At 55.2% G+C, this 15849-nt stretch overlaps 2 protein-coding genes across 4 annotated transcripts; both read left to right on the top strand.

Annotated features, from left to right (window-relative positions):
- Positions 1 to 281: 281 nt before the first annotated feature.
- LOC105497128 (kallikrein related peptidase 11) lies at positions 282 to 5744 on the top strand. 2 transcript variants are annotated; one of them, XM_011767909.2, is made up of 6 exons: positions 282 to 539; positions 2317 to 2391; positions 3190 to 3346; positions 3672 to 3937; positions 4752 to 4888; positions 5283 to 5744. In XM_011767909.2, the coding sequence occupies exons 1-6, from the start codon at positions 479 to 481 to the stop codon at positions 5433 to 5435; spliced, it is 849 nt and encodes a 282-aa protein (XP_011766211.2). In that variant the 5' UTR covers positions 282 to 478; the 3' UTR covers positions 5436 to 5744. The 2 variants fall into 2 exon arrangements, with proteins under 2 accessions (XP_011766211.2, XP_011766212.2); XM_011767910.2 differs by lacking the exon at positions 2317 to 2391.
- A 2726-nt stretch (positions 5745 to 8470) lies between these two features.
- On the top strand, positions 8471 to 14149 carry LOC105497129 (kallikrein related peptidase 10). Of its 2 annotated transcripts, none has more exons than XM_011767914.2 (6): positions 8471 to 8607; positions 9094 to 9190; positions 10597 to 10777; positions 11704 to 11978; positions 12310 to 12443; positions 13023 to 14149. In XM_011767914.2, the coding sequence occupies exons 2-6, from the start codon at positions 9103 to 9105 to the stop codon at positions 13173 to 13175; spliced, it is 831 nt and encodes a 276-aa protein (XP_011766216.1). In that variant the 5' UTR covers positions 8471 to 8607; positions 9094 to 9102; the 3' UTR covers positions 13176 to 14149. The 2 variants fall into 2 exon arrangements, with proteins under 2 accessions (XP_011766216.1, XP_011766215.1); XM_011767913.2 differs by having other exon boundaries at positions 9091 to 9190.
- Positions 14150 to 15849: the final 1700 nt, after the last annotated feature.

Here is a 15849-nt window from a genome sequence, read left to right as displayed (position 1 = left end):
TTAAAATTCTCCTGCCCACCCCTTGGATTCTGTCTCCACTGGGACTCGGGAGGTGAGGGGAGACCATCTCTCCAAGTGCACTAAAGGGGAATTGGAGGAGGGAGGGGGTGCGGGGTGATCATAACAGTGGAGGCACATTTGCTGAGCCCCCCTGCAGTCTGCTCTTTCCAAATGGACCCTCCTGGAGGCCTGATCCCAACCTTCCCTGCAAGCAGGTCTGTCACCCCCATGTCTCAGATGAAGAAACTGAGCCTCGCAGGGGTGGAGTCCCTTGTCCCCACGTCATAAGGGTAGTCATAGTGGTAGGAAGAGGAAGCACCTAGGTTTGAGGCCAGGGCTGGCTGTTGTCAGAACCTAGGCCCTCCCCTGCCTTGCTCCACATCTGGTTAGGGGAGAGAGGGGAGGAAAGCCAAGGGAAGGCACCTAGCTGAAAACAAACAAGCTGGGCGAAGCAGGAATCCGCGCTCGGGTTCTGCAGATGCAGAGGTTGAGGTGGCTGCAGGACTGGAAGTCATCGGGCAGAGGTCTCGCAGCAGCCAGTAAGTGAACAGCTGGAGTCGGGCTGCCTGGGAGGCAGGGAGAAGCAGGCAGGGGAAGGGTCAGCAGAGAAGCAAGGCCCCAGAGGAGCCCTGGGGTGGAGCGCAGCCGAGGGCTCTGTTCCCTTTCCTGGACTCAGCTTCCACAGGCCCTGACCTGCCTCCCCCACCCTCCGGTCCTGCCCCACCTATGTGACACCCCAGCACCCCCCTCCTTGCAAAGGAGAAGGGAGCGGCCTAGGGGAGGCCAGGGGCCCACCTGGGCTGGGGCTGTGGAAAGGCAGTGACTGGAACAGGAGGAAAAAGAGAGACGGAGGTTAGACGGAAGGAGAGGGATTTCGAGACAAATTGCCAGAGATGCAGTCAGAGGGACTGACTGAGGTAGAAAAAGAGACTGAGACACAAAGATAGAAGGAATTAGAGAAAGGGCCACACAGAGCCAGATGGAGAGAGAAGACTGGAGATGGAGACGGGGATGAGGACAGACAAAGGCAGACAGACACGTAGGGACAGAAAGAGAAAAATCACACAAAGTCAGAATTATTGAGTGACAGAGAATGACACAGAGAGCAAGACACAGATTCAGAGACTCGGGAGGGAAAGGAAGGCTGCAGACAGACAGACAGACAGACAGACCGACAGAGGGAGACTGAGACGCAGGGAGAAGAGGTCTCTTGGAGAGGCGGGCAGCCAGTGCCTCGGAGGTCTACGGGGAGGGCCCCCCCTACACCCTGCCCTGGGGCATTAAGGCAGGGCTTGGAGGCCAGTCATCCTGGGCCCGCCCGGGGCCGTCCCCCTGCCTGCCCGCCTGCCTGGTGCCTGGCACCTGGCGCTCCAACCCAGCCTACCTGCTGTAGCCGCCGCTGCTGCCTCCGCCGCCACTGGGCCCCCAGAGCCCCAGCCCCAGAGCCCGTGAGTCCAGGAGGAAAGGGAAGCCGACCCTCCCCGTCCACGTCCAGGCGTCAGCCCTCCCCAAGGACACCTGTCCTGCTCGGGCACCCATTTCTCCCTCTGCTCTGTCCTTCTCTGCTTGGGTGGGGGTTCGTGGCCTCTCTCTGCACCTCTCACCTCCAATGGCTGTCCCCAGCCTCAGTTACCTCTGATCTCCATGGCTTCAGCCGGTGAGCCGGCCCTCTGCTCCCACCCCCGCTGGCCAGGGCAGCTGAGGGCACTGGCCCTCCCCTTGACCAGCCCCGCCCAACTCTGCTTGGCTGTCCTTCAAAAGGGCAGGGGTTTGGCAGGCAGGGGTTCAGCGAGCTGGGTGATGGGGGGCCCAGACATTTTCTGGGGCTGAGCCCCCACTCCCCCCCAGCAGACCTCAAAGGCTCCATATCGCTCTGCTGTGAAGACAATGAAAAAGGGGTGGCTACGGAACGGGGTCTGGTTCCCCTTGTCCTTCCACTCCAAGCTGCTGGGGCCTGGCCAGCTCTCAAGGCAAGAAGGAAAATATCCTCTGACATGTACCGAGGAGGCCCCATGGCTGACTTGAACGGGGCCAGCCCATGACTTGCCGGTCAAAGCCCCTCCCAACAACTTCCACATGGTTCTTGGTATCTCGGAAGCTTCTAGCTGTGACCAGGCCCTCTCCAAGGCCACCCTCGACACCTAAGATATATTTTAAGTGTTTGGAGATCCGAGTGCTGTGAGAAACAGGGGATTTTCCCAACCTTGTTTCTCTCAAGTGGGGAGCAGGAGCAGGTGAGGGAGAGAGGAGAGGGCATGAGCCAGCCCCCGACTTCCCTGTAAAGTGATGCGGCCCCATGTCCCTCCTTGTTCCCAGAGGAACCTGGGGCCCGCCCCTCCCCCCTCCAGGCCATGAGGATTCTGCAGTTAATCATGCTTGCTCTGGCGACAGGTACGGCAGGGGATGGGGGCAGGGCAGGAGCCTCCCTCTCGCATCTCTGGGATCCCCTAACCCTCTGTGTCCAGACAGTGACAGGGCTGATTCCAAATTACAGAACAACCCATAAGGCATCCGACCTGGGAGCAGCCGTCACGAGGGCCTGGATGCCCTTCCAGATAATCCCTTTAAATGCCAAAGGAGGAGAGGTCAAGGGGGTCCTAAAGGGCCCCAGGAAGGGGCCAGGGAAGCTGGAGTTGGGGGAGCGGTCAGTCAAAGCGCACAGGACGGGGGCTACCAACCAACCAGTATGGAAGTATTTCCTTTTTTTTTCCCCAGAGACAAGGTCTCGCTCTATTGTCCAGGCTGGAGTGCCGTGGTGCCATCATGGCTCACTGCAGTCTTGACTTCCCCGGCTTAAGTGATCCTTAAGCCATCTCAGCCTCCCCGGTAGCAGGGACCACAGGAACCTGCCACCAAGCCAGGCTAATTGTTTGATTTTTTGTAGAGATGGAGGCGGGGGAGGGCGGTCTCACTATGTTTGCCTAGGTTGGTCTTGAACTCCTGGGCTCAAGCAATCCTCCCACCTTAGCCTCCCAAAGTGCTGGGATTACAGGCGTTTGCACCCGACCCTATGGAAGTATTTTCATCCTTTAATGCCTGGTCCCAGCATCCAGCGCAACCCAGAGGGACACCAGACCAGGGCCCAGACCACCCACCCTCTTTCTCTCCTCCCCACCCCCATTTCTGGGAGCCCTCCTGGTCTACCACCTCTCCTTCCTGAGCCCCTCCTTTTGCTCTCACTCCCTCCAGGGCTCGTAGGGGGAGAGACCAGGATCATCAAGGGGTTCGAGTGCAAGCCTCACTCCCAGCCCTGGCAGGCAGCCCTGTTCGAGAAGACACGGTTGCTCTGTGGGGCGACCCTCATTGCCCCCAGCTGGCTCCTGACAGCAGCCCACTGCCGCAAGCCGTGGGTGCGGGGGCTGGGGCGGGGCCGGGAGGGGGCTGGGAATGGAGAGATGGATGGAGCGAAGCTCGGGGATAGGGATGCGGGAAAGGGGATTAGAAATGGGGACGGGTAGTGTCAGCAAGGTTGACGGGCTTGCGTTGGGATTGAAGGTGGGGGGATGAATGGGGTTGGGATGGGGCTATGGCTGGGAAGGGGGCTTCGGTGGGAGACGTGGAAGAGGTTGGAAGCAGAGTGATGTTTCTTCACTCTCAAAGGTGTCACTCACCTCTCCCAACCATGTCTCCCCCGACCTTTCCTCCTCCAACTACCGTCTCTCCCACCTCAGCCGCTACATAGTTCACCTGGGGGAGCACAACCTCCAGAAGCAGGATGGCTGTGAGCAGACCCGGACAGCCACTGAGTCCTTCCCCCACCCCGGCTTCAACAACAGCCTCCCCAACAAAGACCACCGCAATGACATCATGCTGGTGAAGATGGCGTCGCCAGCCTTCATCACCTGGGCTGTGCGACCTCTCACCCTCTCCTCACGCTGCGTCACCGCTGGCACCAGCTGCCTCATTTCCGGCTGGGGCAGCACGTCCAGCCCCCAGTGTAGGAGCTCCAGAGGGGAACCCGGCAAGGGGTGGTGGGGAGGGTGTGGTCATGATTGTGGAAGGGTTCGGGGGATCAGAGATGCGGTTCGCAGTGACGAAGGTGGTATAAGTTGAGAGGATGAGTGGAAAACGTCAGGACAGGGGAGGGTGGGTACCGAAGTTGGGGCCTTGGAATCAGACAGACGGGATATGCAATCATACGTCCATAATCTCCTGGTTGCAGGACCTTAGACAAGCGGCTTCACCTCTCTGAATCTTGATTTTCTTCTCTATAAAATGAGAATAATTATACCCACCTGTCAGGACTGGATTAGAGATAATGTATATCAAGCAACTGGCATAAATCATTTATTGGATAGCAGGTTGGGCACAGTGGCTGACGCCTGTAATCCCAGCACTTTGGGAGGCCCAGGTGGGCAGATCACCTGAGGTCGGGACTTTGATACCAGCCTGGCCAACATGGTGAAATCCCGTCTCTACTAAAAATACAAAAATTAGCTGGGTGTGGTTGTGCGCGCCTGTAACCCCAGCTAATCAGGAGGCTGAGGCAGGAGAATCGCTTAAACCCGGGAGACGGAGGTTGCAGTGAGCCAAGATCACGCCACTGCACTCCAGCCTGGGAGACAGAGCAAGACTCTGTTTAAAAAAAAAAAAAAGCTGGATAGCACTGCTGTTGCTATTGTTACAAGAAGAGAGGTGAGTTGGCTGGGTCTAAGGACAGGGATTCACCCAGGGGCTGGGTCACAGCAAGCACTGCATTAGGGGCGGTGGCAGGGGGCTCATTCCCACAGCCCCTCCTGCTGTTTCCACAGTACGCCTGCCTCACAGCTTGCGATGCGCCAACATCACCATCATTGAGCACCAGAAGTGTGAGAACGCCTACCCCAGCAACATCACAGACACCATGGTGTGCGCCAGCGTTCAGGAAGGGGGCAAGGACTCCTGCCAGGTCAGCGGGCAGGGCCTGGGTCTCCAACCACACCCCCATCCCATCCCCAGCTTCAATGACATCCTTACCGACATCCACAATTTCATCCCCAACCTCAACCCGCCTCCCCCTGCAACTCCCAATCCATCTCTTCCCCTGTTCCCATTTCTGATCTCAGCACAAACTTCAGCTCCATCCCCGTTTCCAGCTCCAGCTTTCCCCAAACTCGTTTTTGAGCCTAACCCCATCCTTTATCCCACCCATAATCCCAGCCTTATCGCCAAACCTATCACCATTCCCGGTGCCTCTCCATCCTCAGTCTCGGCCCCACTCCTAAGCACCGTCCCCACCTCCTCCCTGGCGAACACCGTGCTCAACGCTTTCTCTCACCAATGTTCTCTCTCCCCGTGCCCAGGGTGACTCCGGGGGCCCTCTGGTCTGTAACCACTCTCTTCAAGGCATTATTTCCTGGGGCCAGGATCCGTGTGCGATCACCCGAAAGCCTGGTGTCTACACAAAAGTCTGCAAATACGTGGACTGGATCCAGGAGACGATGAAGAACAATTAGATTGGACCCACACACCACAGCCCAATACCCTCCATTTCCACTTGGTGATTGGTTCCTGTTCACTCTGTTAATAAGAAACCCTAAGCCAAGACCCTTTATGAACATTCTTTGGGCCTCCTGGACTACAGGAGATACTGTCACTTAATAATCAACCTGGGGTTTGAAATCAGTGAGACCTGGATTCAAATTCTGCCTTGAACTATTGTGACTCTGGGAATGATAACATCTGGTTTGTTCTCTGTTGTATCCCCAACCCCAAAGACAGCTCCTGGCCATATATCAAGGTTTCAATAAACATTTGCTAAATGAGTGAATCTACTGAGTGCTTACTATGTGCTAGACCCTGATCCACTGGCTTTTATTTTATTTTATTTTATTTTATTTTATTTTATTTTATTTTATCTTAAGACAGAGTCTCACTCTGTCACCCAGGTTGGAGTACGGTGGCGCTCTCTCTGCTCACTGCAACCTCCACCTCCTGGGTTCAAGCAATTCTCCTGCCTCAGCCTTCTGAGTAGCTGGGATTACAGGTGCCTACCACCACATCCGGCTAAGTTTTGTATTTTTAAGTAGAGATGGGGCTTCGCCATGTTGGCCAGGCTGGTCTTGAACTCCTGACCTCAGGTGATCTGCCCGCCTTGGCCTCCCAAACTCCTGGGATTACAGACGTGAGCCACCGTGCCCGCCCAGCTTTTATTAATTAAATTAAATTAATTAATCTATTTATGAGACAGTCTTGCTCTGTTGCCCAGGCTGGAGTACAGTAACAATCACAGCTCATGGCAATCTCAGTTTCCTGGGCTGAAGTGATTGTCCAGCCTCAGTCTCCAGAGTAGCTGGGACTACAGGCACATGCCATGAAGTCCAGCTAATTTTTTTATTTTTCGTAGACAGAGGTCTCAGTATGCTGCCCCGGCTAGTCTCAAACTCCCGGGCTCAAGGAATCTGTCCTCCTCAGCCTCTGAAAGTGCTGGGATTACAGGCATGAGTCGCTGTGCCTGGCCTCCAAGCACTTTTAAATGTATCAACTAACTTAATCCTCACAAAACCCTATGAGATCGGTACTGTTTTCATACCTATTTTATAGATGAAGAAAGCAAGGTGATATCTTTTCTTTTTTTTTTTTTGAGATGGAGTCTCCCTCTGTCGTCGCTCAGGCTGGAGTGCAGTGGCGCTATCTCGACTTACTGCAAGCTCTGCCTCCTGGGTTCATGCCATTCTCCTGCCTCAGCCTCCCGAGTAGCTGGGACTACAGGCGCCCGCCACCACGCCCGGCTAAGTTTTTGTATTTTTAGTAGAGACGGGGTTTCACCGTGTTAGCCAGGATGGTCTCTATCTCCTGACCTCGTGGTCCACCCGTCTCAGCCTCCCAAAGTGCTGGGATTACAGGCGTGAGCCACCGCGCCCTACCTGAGGTGATCTCTTAACTACCAAGTGATGTGCCTGGAGTAAGGCTCTGTTTGTTTCCTTTCCTGTATAACTGTGCATGCAAAAGTATAACACAGTAAGTAAAGTCAGTCAGCTTGCACATTCTAAGACCTAACCAAAGGAGTTTATCATTGTTTTTCTCCAACTTCCATGATAGGTAATTAGATAGTGGAGACCTCTGCTGGCCAATATGGTAGCCACTAACCGCACATGGCTCTTCCAATTAAAATTACATAAAGCCAGAAATGTAACTCCTCTGTCTCACTTGTGGTATTTCCAAGGCTGATATTTCCACACATGGCTGGTGGTGTCTGGATTAGCTAGTGCATATAAAACATCACTGCAGAAAGTTCAGCTGGGCAACACTGAGTTAGATGGCCTCTGAAGAGGATGTCCCACAGAGAGAATCCAGAGCTCACGATCTTTTTTTTTCTTTGAGACAGAGTCCTCCTCTGTCATGCAGGCTGGAGTGCAGAGGCACGATCTCAGCTCACTACAACTTCTGCTTTCCAGGTTCAAGCGATGCTCCTGCCTCAGCCTCCCTAGAAGCTGGGACTGCAGGCCCGCGCCAACATCCCCAGCTAATTTTTGTGTATTTTTAGTAGAGATGGGGTTTCACTATGTTGGCCAGGTTGGTCTTGAACTCCTGACCTCATGATCAGCCCGCCTCGGCCTCCCAAAGCACTGGGATTATAGGCATGAGCCACCGTGCCTGGCCAACTCAGGATCTTTTGGGATGGTCGGCTCACCTCACAGGAGAGGTAGGTGGCATGAGCAGTAGGAGCCTAGAGTGGAACCAGGGCCTTCTGGTTGTTAAGTGGACTTGCTGTGTGACCTCGTGTGAGTCTGCCCTCTCTGAGCCTCTCACTCCTCACCTGAGATGAGAGAGTTGGCTGAGGTGATGCTGATGCCCCTCGCAGCTTTAACCTCCTGTGATTCAGGGGCCTGTGTGGCACCTGGTGGCACACAGATGGCAGAGAGGATGTGAGATGTCCACACACGGATATGAGGCAAAGCCACAGCCCCCCAACACACACACGGGCTAGTCACTGGGACACACACAGAGCTCACGGCCACAGGGAGGGCGTGGGTTTCCCTCTTTCCTTGTTTCTGTTTTTCTTAGCCTGGGCGCCTCCCTCCCTCCCCCTCTCTCTCTCTCTCTCTCTCTGGCTCCTTTAGCCTTGGTTTGTTACAATCTCCCTTTCCAAGCCAGCCTCTGTCCCTCCTACTCAACCTGCTTTATCTCTGGGCCTTCCTCCTTCCTCTTCCACAGTCTGGCTTCTCACATTGTCACTCTAGGTATGCACTTCCCGTTGATTTCCTCTTTCGCAGTGGCGTCTCATCCCACCACCCCCAGCCTTCCTGGGGACATGAACCCTCTCCCTGCACCTGGGAAGCCTTCTTGGAACCCGGATCCGGGGAATCCCCACGGAAGCCAGTTCCAAAAGGGATGAAAAGGGGGTGTTTCGGGCACTGGGAGAAGCCTGTATTCCAGGGCCCCTCCCAGAGCAGGAATCTGGGACCCAGGAGTGCCAGCCTCACCCACGGTATAATTAGACAGAGGGAAAGGGAGGGAGGGAGCCCGGGGGTGGGGGTAGGGGAGGGCGGAGAAGCTTCCGGACTCCTCAGGGTTAAAAGGGAAGGTTCGGCCAGGGGTCCCTGGGCAGAGGATACCAGCGGCGGACCACAGGCAGGGCAGAGGCACGTCTGGGTCCCCTCCCTCCTTCCTATCGGCGACTCCCAGGTAAAGCTAGTTGCACCTCACCCGGGTTGGGGTGGATTGCGAGAGGATGGGTGGGGACCCCCGGGCCACAGGCAGCAGCCTGCTTGGAGCCTCGGTTTCTCCACCTGTGGGACGCGGAAGTCCCCCCGCTGTAAGGTTGAGAAAGAGGCTCCCACTGGCTACGAGCCTTGGATCCCCACCCCTCGCGAGAAGGAGGGGGAAACCCCGGGCGCGGCGTGGCTGCAACAGGGGCGCGGAGAGCGCTCCCCTCCGGCACAGGGAGGACGGGGAGATGCTGCGAGGGGCGTCATTAGGGTAATTGCGCTCATTGCCGCTGTTCCAGCCCGAATCTCCCATCTGTCCGCCCCTGGGGTTATCGGCTGCAGGTCAAAAGGGTGCTCGCGGGCTGGGGTGGCGCAGGCTGGGCGAATGAGCACGGCGAGGTGGGGGTCTCCAACGGAGCATCTATTTTAACCCGCCCCCACCCCCCAACACACACCCTAGCAGATCCTGGCCATGAGACCCCCGCACCTCCACCTCTCCGCCGCCTCTGGCGCCCGGGCTCTGGCGAAGCTGCTGCCGCTGCTGATGGCGCAACTCTGGGGTGAGGCGGGGGACAGAGGGCCGCGAGAGGCGCGGGTGGAGGCGCGGGCGGGAGGAGAGTGTGCTCCTGTCACCAAGCCCCGCGCACCTCTCCTCCCCCGGGACCGCAGCACCCACCCAGCGCTCCAGAACAGGGCCCGCCCCCAAGTCAGCTGGGCCCTTCTGGCTTGGCCCCTGGCTGTCCCGCCCCACTTAGGCCCCGTCCGATTTCTGCCACCCGGATTCTCGCTCTTCCGTGGACTTTTCGCCGAGTTCTTTCTCCTCCTCTTACACCGCCCCATCCCGGCCCCGCCCCATTTTGCACAACCGTGTTTTATCCTGAGTCTTGCCTTACCGCTTTTTTGCCCTCTCCCCTCCCTTTTTTCCTTCTTTCTTTTTTCTTTTCTTTTCTTTCTTTCTTTTTTCTCTTTCTTTCGTTCGTTCTTCCCTTCCTTTTCTTTCTTCTTCCTTGTTTTACTTTCTCTTCTTTCTCTTTCTTTCTTTTTTCTTTCTTTATCTCTCCTTTCTTTCTCTCTCTCTCTCTCTCTCTTTTTTTTTTTTGGACAGGCCTGCTCTGTTTCCACGGCTGCAGTACAGTGGCCCAACCAGAGTTCACTGCAGCCTCGACCTCTTGGGCTCAAGCATGCTCAGCCTCCCAAGTAGCTGGTACCACAGGCATGCACCACCACACCCGGCTTTTTTTTTTTTTTTTTTTTTTTGAGACAGGGTCTCACTCTGTCGCCCAGATTGGAGTGCAGTGGCCCAATCTCGGCTCATTGCAACTTCCACCTCCTGGGCTCAAGCGATTCTCCCACCTCCTCCCGGGTAGCTGTGACTACAGGGGCATGCGTCCGCGACTGACGTGTGTGTGTGTGTGTGTGTGTGTGTGTGTGTGTGTGTGTGTGTGTGTAGAGACTGGGTCTCACTGTGTTGCCCAGGCTGGTCTTGAACTCCCGGGCTCAAGCGGTCCAACTGCCTCGACTTCCCAAAGTGCTGGTGTTATAGGCGTAAACCACTGCGCCCCGCCCCTCTCCCGGTTTTCAATCCCGTTTTGTTATTCCCATCCCTTCTCCTCCCTGCTCCCCGAGTTCTATCCCCTCTCCCTTACCTCTCCGCCGCGTTCAATCCCCGCCCCTCTATCTAGAACCTGCGGCGTTCTAGCCAGCTCTCTAGGCACGCTGTGTTCATTCCCTGCCCTCCAGACCCACCCTACTCCACGCTACCCTATCCCAGCTTCCTTCCACTTTCACGCACTTCTTCTCCTCCCATTCCCTTCGGTGCACGCGAAACCCCCAATATTTCCCTACCACCCTCCCGTTCTGGCTGCGTCCCCCTTCCCCGAACGCAGTCCAGTCCCACAGCCCAGCTCCGACCCCAAACCCAGCCCTTGCCCTCCGTGCTCTGATCCCATCTCCTTTCTTTCTCCAGCCGCGGAGGCGGTGCTGCTTCCCCAAAACGACACGCGCTTGGACCCCGCAGCCTACGGCGCCCCGTGCGCGCGAGGCTCGCAGCCCTGGCAGGTCTCGCTCTTCAACGGCCTCTCATTCCACTGCGCGGGTGTCCTGGTGGACCAGAGTTGGGTGCTGACGGCCGCGCACTGCGGGAACAAGTAGGAGGAGATTCATCCCCGAGGACGCCACGGGGGGGCTGTGGAGGCGGCCTCCAGGGAGGAGCGGGCAGGGCCGGGGCTCTCGGAACTCCCACAGCTGGAGGTGCGGTCCCTGTTGTCCTTCCAGCAGGAGGAGAGACAGGGCTTGAGCTGTGGCCGCCAGGGGGCGGTGTGGTCCTTCTCCTCATTTCTGGGCCCGTCACTCTTGTCCCGCTGATTCTCCTTGAGCTTTAGGAGGAAGTGGTTGCCCGCAACAGACAGAAGCCAGGGTCCAGTGTGGTCAGGAATTTAGAACTAAAGGAAAAGGTTCACTTCGTGAGTCCCCACTGAAGGAGGAAGGGCTGGGTATTATCACAGAGAAAATGTGGAGTAGGTCCGGGCTCCCTGACTCACGCCTGTAATCCCAGCACTTTGGGAGGCCGAGGCGGGTGGATCACCTGAGGTTAGGAGTTCAAGACCAGCCTGGCCAACATGGTGAAACCCCGTCTCAACGAAAAATACAGAAAACAAACAAACAAAAAATAGCTGGGCGTGGTGGCGGGCGCCTGTAATCCCAGATACTCAGGAGGCTGAGGCAGGAGAATCGCTTGAACCTGAGAGGCGGAGGTTGCAGTGAGCCGAGATCAAGCCATTGCATTCTAGCCTGGGTGACAAGAGCAAAACTCTGTCTCAACAAATAAAAGAAAATGTCGAAGGCTTACCTAGGTGTCCAGGCCCCCAGCCCCCTCAATTCCTGCAGATCCTTGAAGCTCAAATACCTGATTTCTCCTCCCCACGTCCACTGAGGTCCGATTCTCCCCCAAGACCCTCTTCCCTCAGACCCCTCCTATCTCCGGGCCCCAGTATCTGCCCTCACCCCACTGCCCACGCCCGCTTTCCCAGTCCCTATGAAAGGTTTGCCTTCACATGCCTCTTCCTCCCCCCAGGCCACTGTGGGCTCGAGTCGGGGATGACCACCTGCTGCTTCTTCAGGGCGAGCAGCTCCGCCGGACCACTCGCTCTGTTGTCCATCCCAAGTACCACCAGGGCTCAGGCCCCATCCTGCCAAGGCGAACAGATGAGCATGACCTCATGTTGCTGAAGCTGGCCAGGCCCGTAGTGCCGGGGCCCCGCGTCCGGGCCCTGCAGCTTCCCTACCACTGTGCCCAGCCTGGAGACCAGTGCCAGGTCGCTGGCTGGGGCACCACGGCCGCCCGGAGAGGCAAGAGCTGGGGCCCTGAGGCTGGAATCTCAGGAGGAGGGGGCTGGGGGCCTGAACCCCTGGATCTGAGGAAGGACGGGCTGGGGACTGGACTCCTGGGTCTGAGGGAGGAGGGACTGGGGTCCTGGATGCCTGGGTCTGTGGGTCTGAAGGAAGGAGGGGCTGGGGACCTGGACTCCTGGGTCTAAGTGGGGAGGGGCTGGGGCCAGGATTCTTGAGTCTGAAGGAGGAGGAGCTGGGGCCTGGGATAGAAACAGTCTTGTATCTGGATTCCTGGCTCCCCAAGGATTGGGGGCTGGACCCGGGGATTACTGGCATATTCTCCCTTTAGTGAAGTACAACAAGGGCCTGACCTGCTCCAGCGTCACTATCCTGAGCCCTAAAGAGTGTGAGGTCTTCTACCCTGGCGTGGTCACCAACAATATGATATGTGCCGGACTGGACCGGGGCCAGGACCCTTGCCAGGTAGGGTCTGAACAAGGAGAGTCTCTGACTCCTGGGAGGGGAAGACAGGGAGGTTATGGGAAAAGAGCAGACCCTGTCCCCGCTCCCCAGCTCCATTCCCAAACCCATCCTTGATCCCAACCCCTTCCCAGTCCTAACCCCCTCCTCATCCCTATCCTCAATCCCATTTCCATCCTAACCCCACCCCATCCCCATTTCCAAGCCCGTCTCCATCCCTCACCTTCCATGAACTACAATCCTAACCCCAGTCTCACTGCGTCTTCATTCCCGTCCCCCAGTCAACCCCCCATAACCTGAAGTCAACCTCCCTTCTCACCCTCCAGCCTCATACCTAATTCCAACCCCATCCCAACCTTGTCTTTATCCCAACCCAACCCCTTCCTTCCCCACCTTCAAGTCCACAGGCTGTGCCTGAAGGAGTCAGGAAAGGCTTCTCAATGAGGGGACATTTGTGTAGGGGTTTAAAGGATAAGTAGGAGTTCACCAGTGATCCTTCTGGGATCACTTTTGCCCCAGATCCCAAAGTGACAGTTCTCATGTTGGCACATTTATTTGATCTCTCCTTCCTGCCACCCCCAGAGTGACTCAGGAGGCCCCCTGGTCTGTGATGAGACCCTCCAAGGCATCCTCTCATGGGGTGTTTACCCCTGCGGCTCTGCCCAGCATCCAGCTGTCTACACCCAGATCTGCAAATATATGTCCTGGATCAATAAAGTCATACGCTCCAACTGATCCAGATGCCCAGAGGCTCCGTCGTCCATCCTCTTCCTCCCCAGTCGGCTGAACTCTCCCCTTGTCTGCACTGCTCAAACCTCTGCCACCCTCCACGCCTCTAAACATCTCTCCTCTCGCCTCATTCCCCCACCCATCCCCATTCTCTGACTGCACTGAAGCTGAAATGCAGAGAAACATTATTCCAGAAAAGCAAGGAAGCCGGTCATCGCCCAGTCTCTGAGAGCAGTTATTGGGGTCACCCAACCTGACTTCCTCTGCCACTCCCTGCTGTGTGACTTTGGGCAAGCCAAGTGCCCTCTCTGAACCTCGATTTCCTCATCTGCAAAATGGGAACAATGACGTACCTACCTCTTAGCCATGTTGTGAGAAGACTATGATATAACGTGTATGTAAATCTTCATGGTGATTGTCATGTAAGGCTTAACACAGTGGATGGGGAGCTCTGACTAAAGGTTACCTGTTGTCATGATCTGACCACATCCCAGTGAGAGCATTTCCAGGGAAGAAGTGCACGGGGTAGCCCCCAATCCCAACCCTGCATCCCCATCCCTTAGGGATGATGGAAGAATCATTTTCCCCACCCTAGTTCCAAGTCCCAGGAACTACCTTTTAACCACTTCCTTCTCATCTCCCACTGTTTCCCACTTCTGATTCCACCCAACACCAGTTCCTCCTGTCTTGGTAGGAACTAGGCTGGCCGTGAGTCATATAGCACCTTCTCTGCCTTCATGGGGCCTCTGGAACTCAAGGGACCTCACCTTGCTTCCATCCTAACCTCTAAGACCAGAGGACTGAGGGGGTAGTGAAGATTGGGGAACTCTTGCCACCTCAACTGCCAAGTTTGTGCCAAGAAACCTCCCTCTGACATTTAGGGGAAAAATCTTTGGTTTGTCTGTTATTAATTGGCTGTGAGATTTTCGTCCTGAAAACTTGGGAGGAGGAATTTTTTGACTCTCCCTGAAATTGGGGGAGGGGAGGGGAGTTAATACACAGAGTCCAGGTAAAGCTAATAGAAGTTTGAGTGTCTACTGGGTGCGGTGGCTCACGCCTGTAATTCTAGCACTTTGGGAGGCTGAGGAAAGTGGATCATCTGAGGTCAGGAGTTCAAGACCAGCCTGGCCAAAATAGCAAAATCCCATCTGTACAGAAAATATAAAAATTAGCCAGGCATATAATCCCATCTATTTGAGAGGCTGAGGCAGGAGAATCACTTGAACCTGGGGGGCGGAGGTTGCAGGGGGCCGAGATTGCGTCATTGCACTCCAGCCTGGATGAAAGAGCGAAACTCTTTTTTTCTCAGAAAAAGAAGAAGTTTGAGTGTCTCAGCTTATCCTGAACTTTGAAGCAGTAACATAAGCTAGCTGAATATAGGCACAATAGAAATTTCCCATTAAGCACTGGTTTGTTTGTCCTTTCAGTCACCAATTTATGGAGCATCTAGTATGTGCCAGGCCCAGTGCTGGGTGCTGTGGACATATGTAGGGGTGATCACAAGGTCCCTCCCGCTGCAAAGCCCACAGGAGGTTGATGTACAAAGTCTGAGCACAGAGTCTGGTACATAGCTCCCTTCCGTGGCCTCTTTCCCATTCTGCCCCCATTAGCACACCCAGGAAATGTCAGTCAGTCATATCAGCTGGGTTTGTCATCCAAGGATCAGAAGCGAGGTCAGTGCAAACTTGAAAACTCGATTCATTTTTAAAGGCAACTCACCCATCCCTTTAGTCACTCCACAATGTTTATTGAGCCACGTCTTATGCCAGGCCTCAAAGATGAATCAGACCAGGCACTACCCTCAAGGAGTTGCTAGTTAGGTCGGGGAGACAGGCCAGCCTTACATTCCTGTCATTCGGGTGTCACTCAAAAGTCACCTCCTCCAGGAGGTCTTCCTGAATTGCCCAGGCTAGAGGAGTCCACTTTTGGTCACCCAGTCCTGATGCTCCGTTTATTTTTTTATAGCACCTATTATACCTGAAATTATCTCATTTATGTTTACTTGATAATGGTCTATGTCACCCTTCCCCACAAATTCTGTGAGGGCAGTGATTCAGATATTTGTTCACTGTGATTTTCTAAGCACCTGCATTGTGCCCGGCACACAGAAGTCACCCCCATTGCTATGTGAACACAACACAAATAGATCAGTGCTGTAACAGAAGGGGGTATGGGGTGCACCACATCAAGTCCACAGGCTGTGCCTGAAGGAGTCAGGAAAGGCTTCTCAATGAGGGGACATTTGTGTAGGGGTTTAAAGGATAAGTAGGAGTTCACCAGGTAGAGAAGGAAATGCATTTCAATCACTTTGCTGTATGACTTTGAGCAAATTACTTGAATGCTCTGTCTTCCTCAGTTTTCACTCTGTGAAATGGAGACACCTGCTTAATTAGACTCTCGTGAGAGTTAAATGAGATAGGCTGGGTGCAGTGGCTCACACCTGTAATCCCAGAACTTTAGGAGGCTGAGGCAGGTGGAATGCTTGAGCTCATGAGTTTAAGATCAGCCTGAGCAACATAGTGAAACCTTGTCTCTACTAAAAAAAAAAAAAAAAAAAAAAAAAAAAAAATAGCCCTGCATGGTGGTGCACACCTTGTAGTCCTAGCTACTCAGGAGGCTGAGGCAGGAGGATTACTTGAGTCCAGGAGATTGAGGCTGCAGTGAACTATGATCATGCCAC

The sequence above is a fragment of the Macaca nemestrina genome, chromosome 20 (genome assembly GCF_043159975.1).
Source record: "Macaca nemestrina isolate mMacNem1 chromosome 20, mMacNem.hap1, whole genome shotgun sequence".
NCBI classification, from domain to species: Eukaryota; Metazoa; Chordata; class Mammalia; order Primates; family Cercopithecidae; genus Macaca; species Macaca nemestrina.
This window is presented reverse-complemented; position numbering and strand designations above follow the sequence as displayed.

Excerpts from the sequence above, each read along its gene's own strand:
- LOC105497129 (XM_011767914.2), top strand. The coding sequence starts at position 9,103 with ATGAGACCCCCGCACCTCCACCTCTCCGCCGCCTCTGGCGCCCGGGCT. Across the intron at positions 10,778-11,703 it reads GCCGCGCACTGCGGGAACAA|GCCACTGTGGGCTCGAGTCG; the intron begins GTAGGAGGAGAT and ends TCCTCCCCCCAG. Across the intron at positions 12,444-13,022 it reads GGGGCCAGGACCCTTGCCAG|AGTGACTCAGGAGGCCCCCT; the intron begins GTAGGGTCTGAA and ends TGCCACCCCCAG.
- LOC105497128 (XM_011767909.2), top strand. The coding sequence starts at position 479 with ATGCAGAGGTTGAGGTGGCTGCAGGACTGGAAGTCATCGGGCAGAGGT. Across the intron at positions 540-2,316 it reads CAGAGGTCTCGCAGCAGCCA|AGGAACCTGGGGCCCGCCCC; the intron begins GTAAGTGAACAG and ends CCTTGTTCCCAG. Across the intron at positions 3,347-3,671 it reads GCAGCCCACTGCCGCAAGCC|CCGCTACATAGTTCACCTGG; the intron begins GTGGGTGCGGGG and ends CTCCCACCTCAG.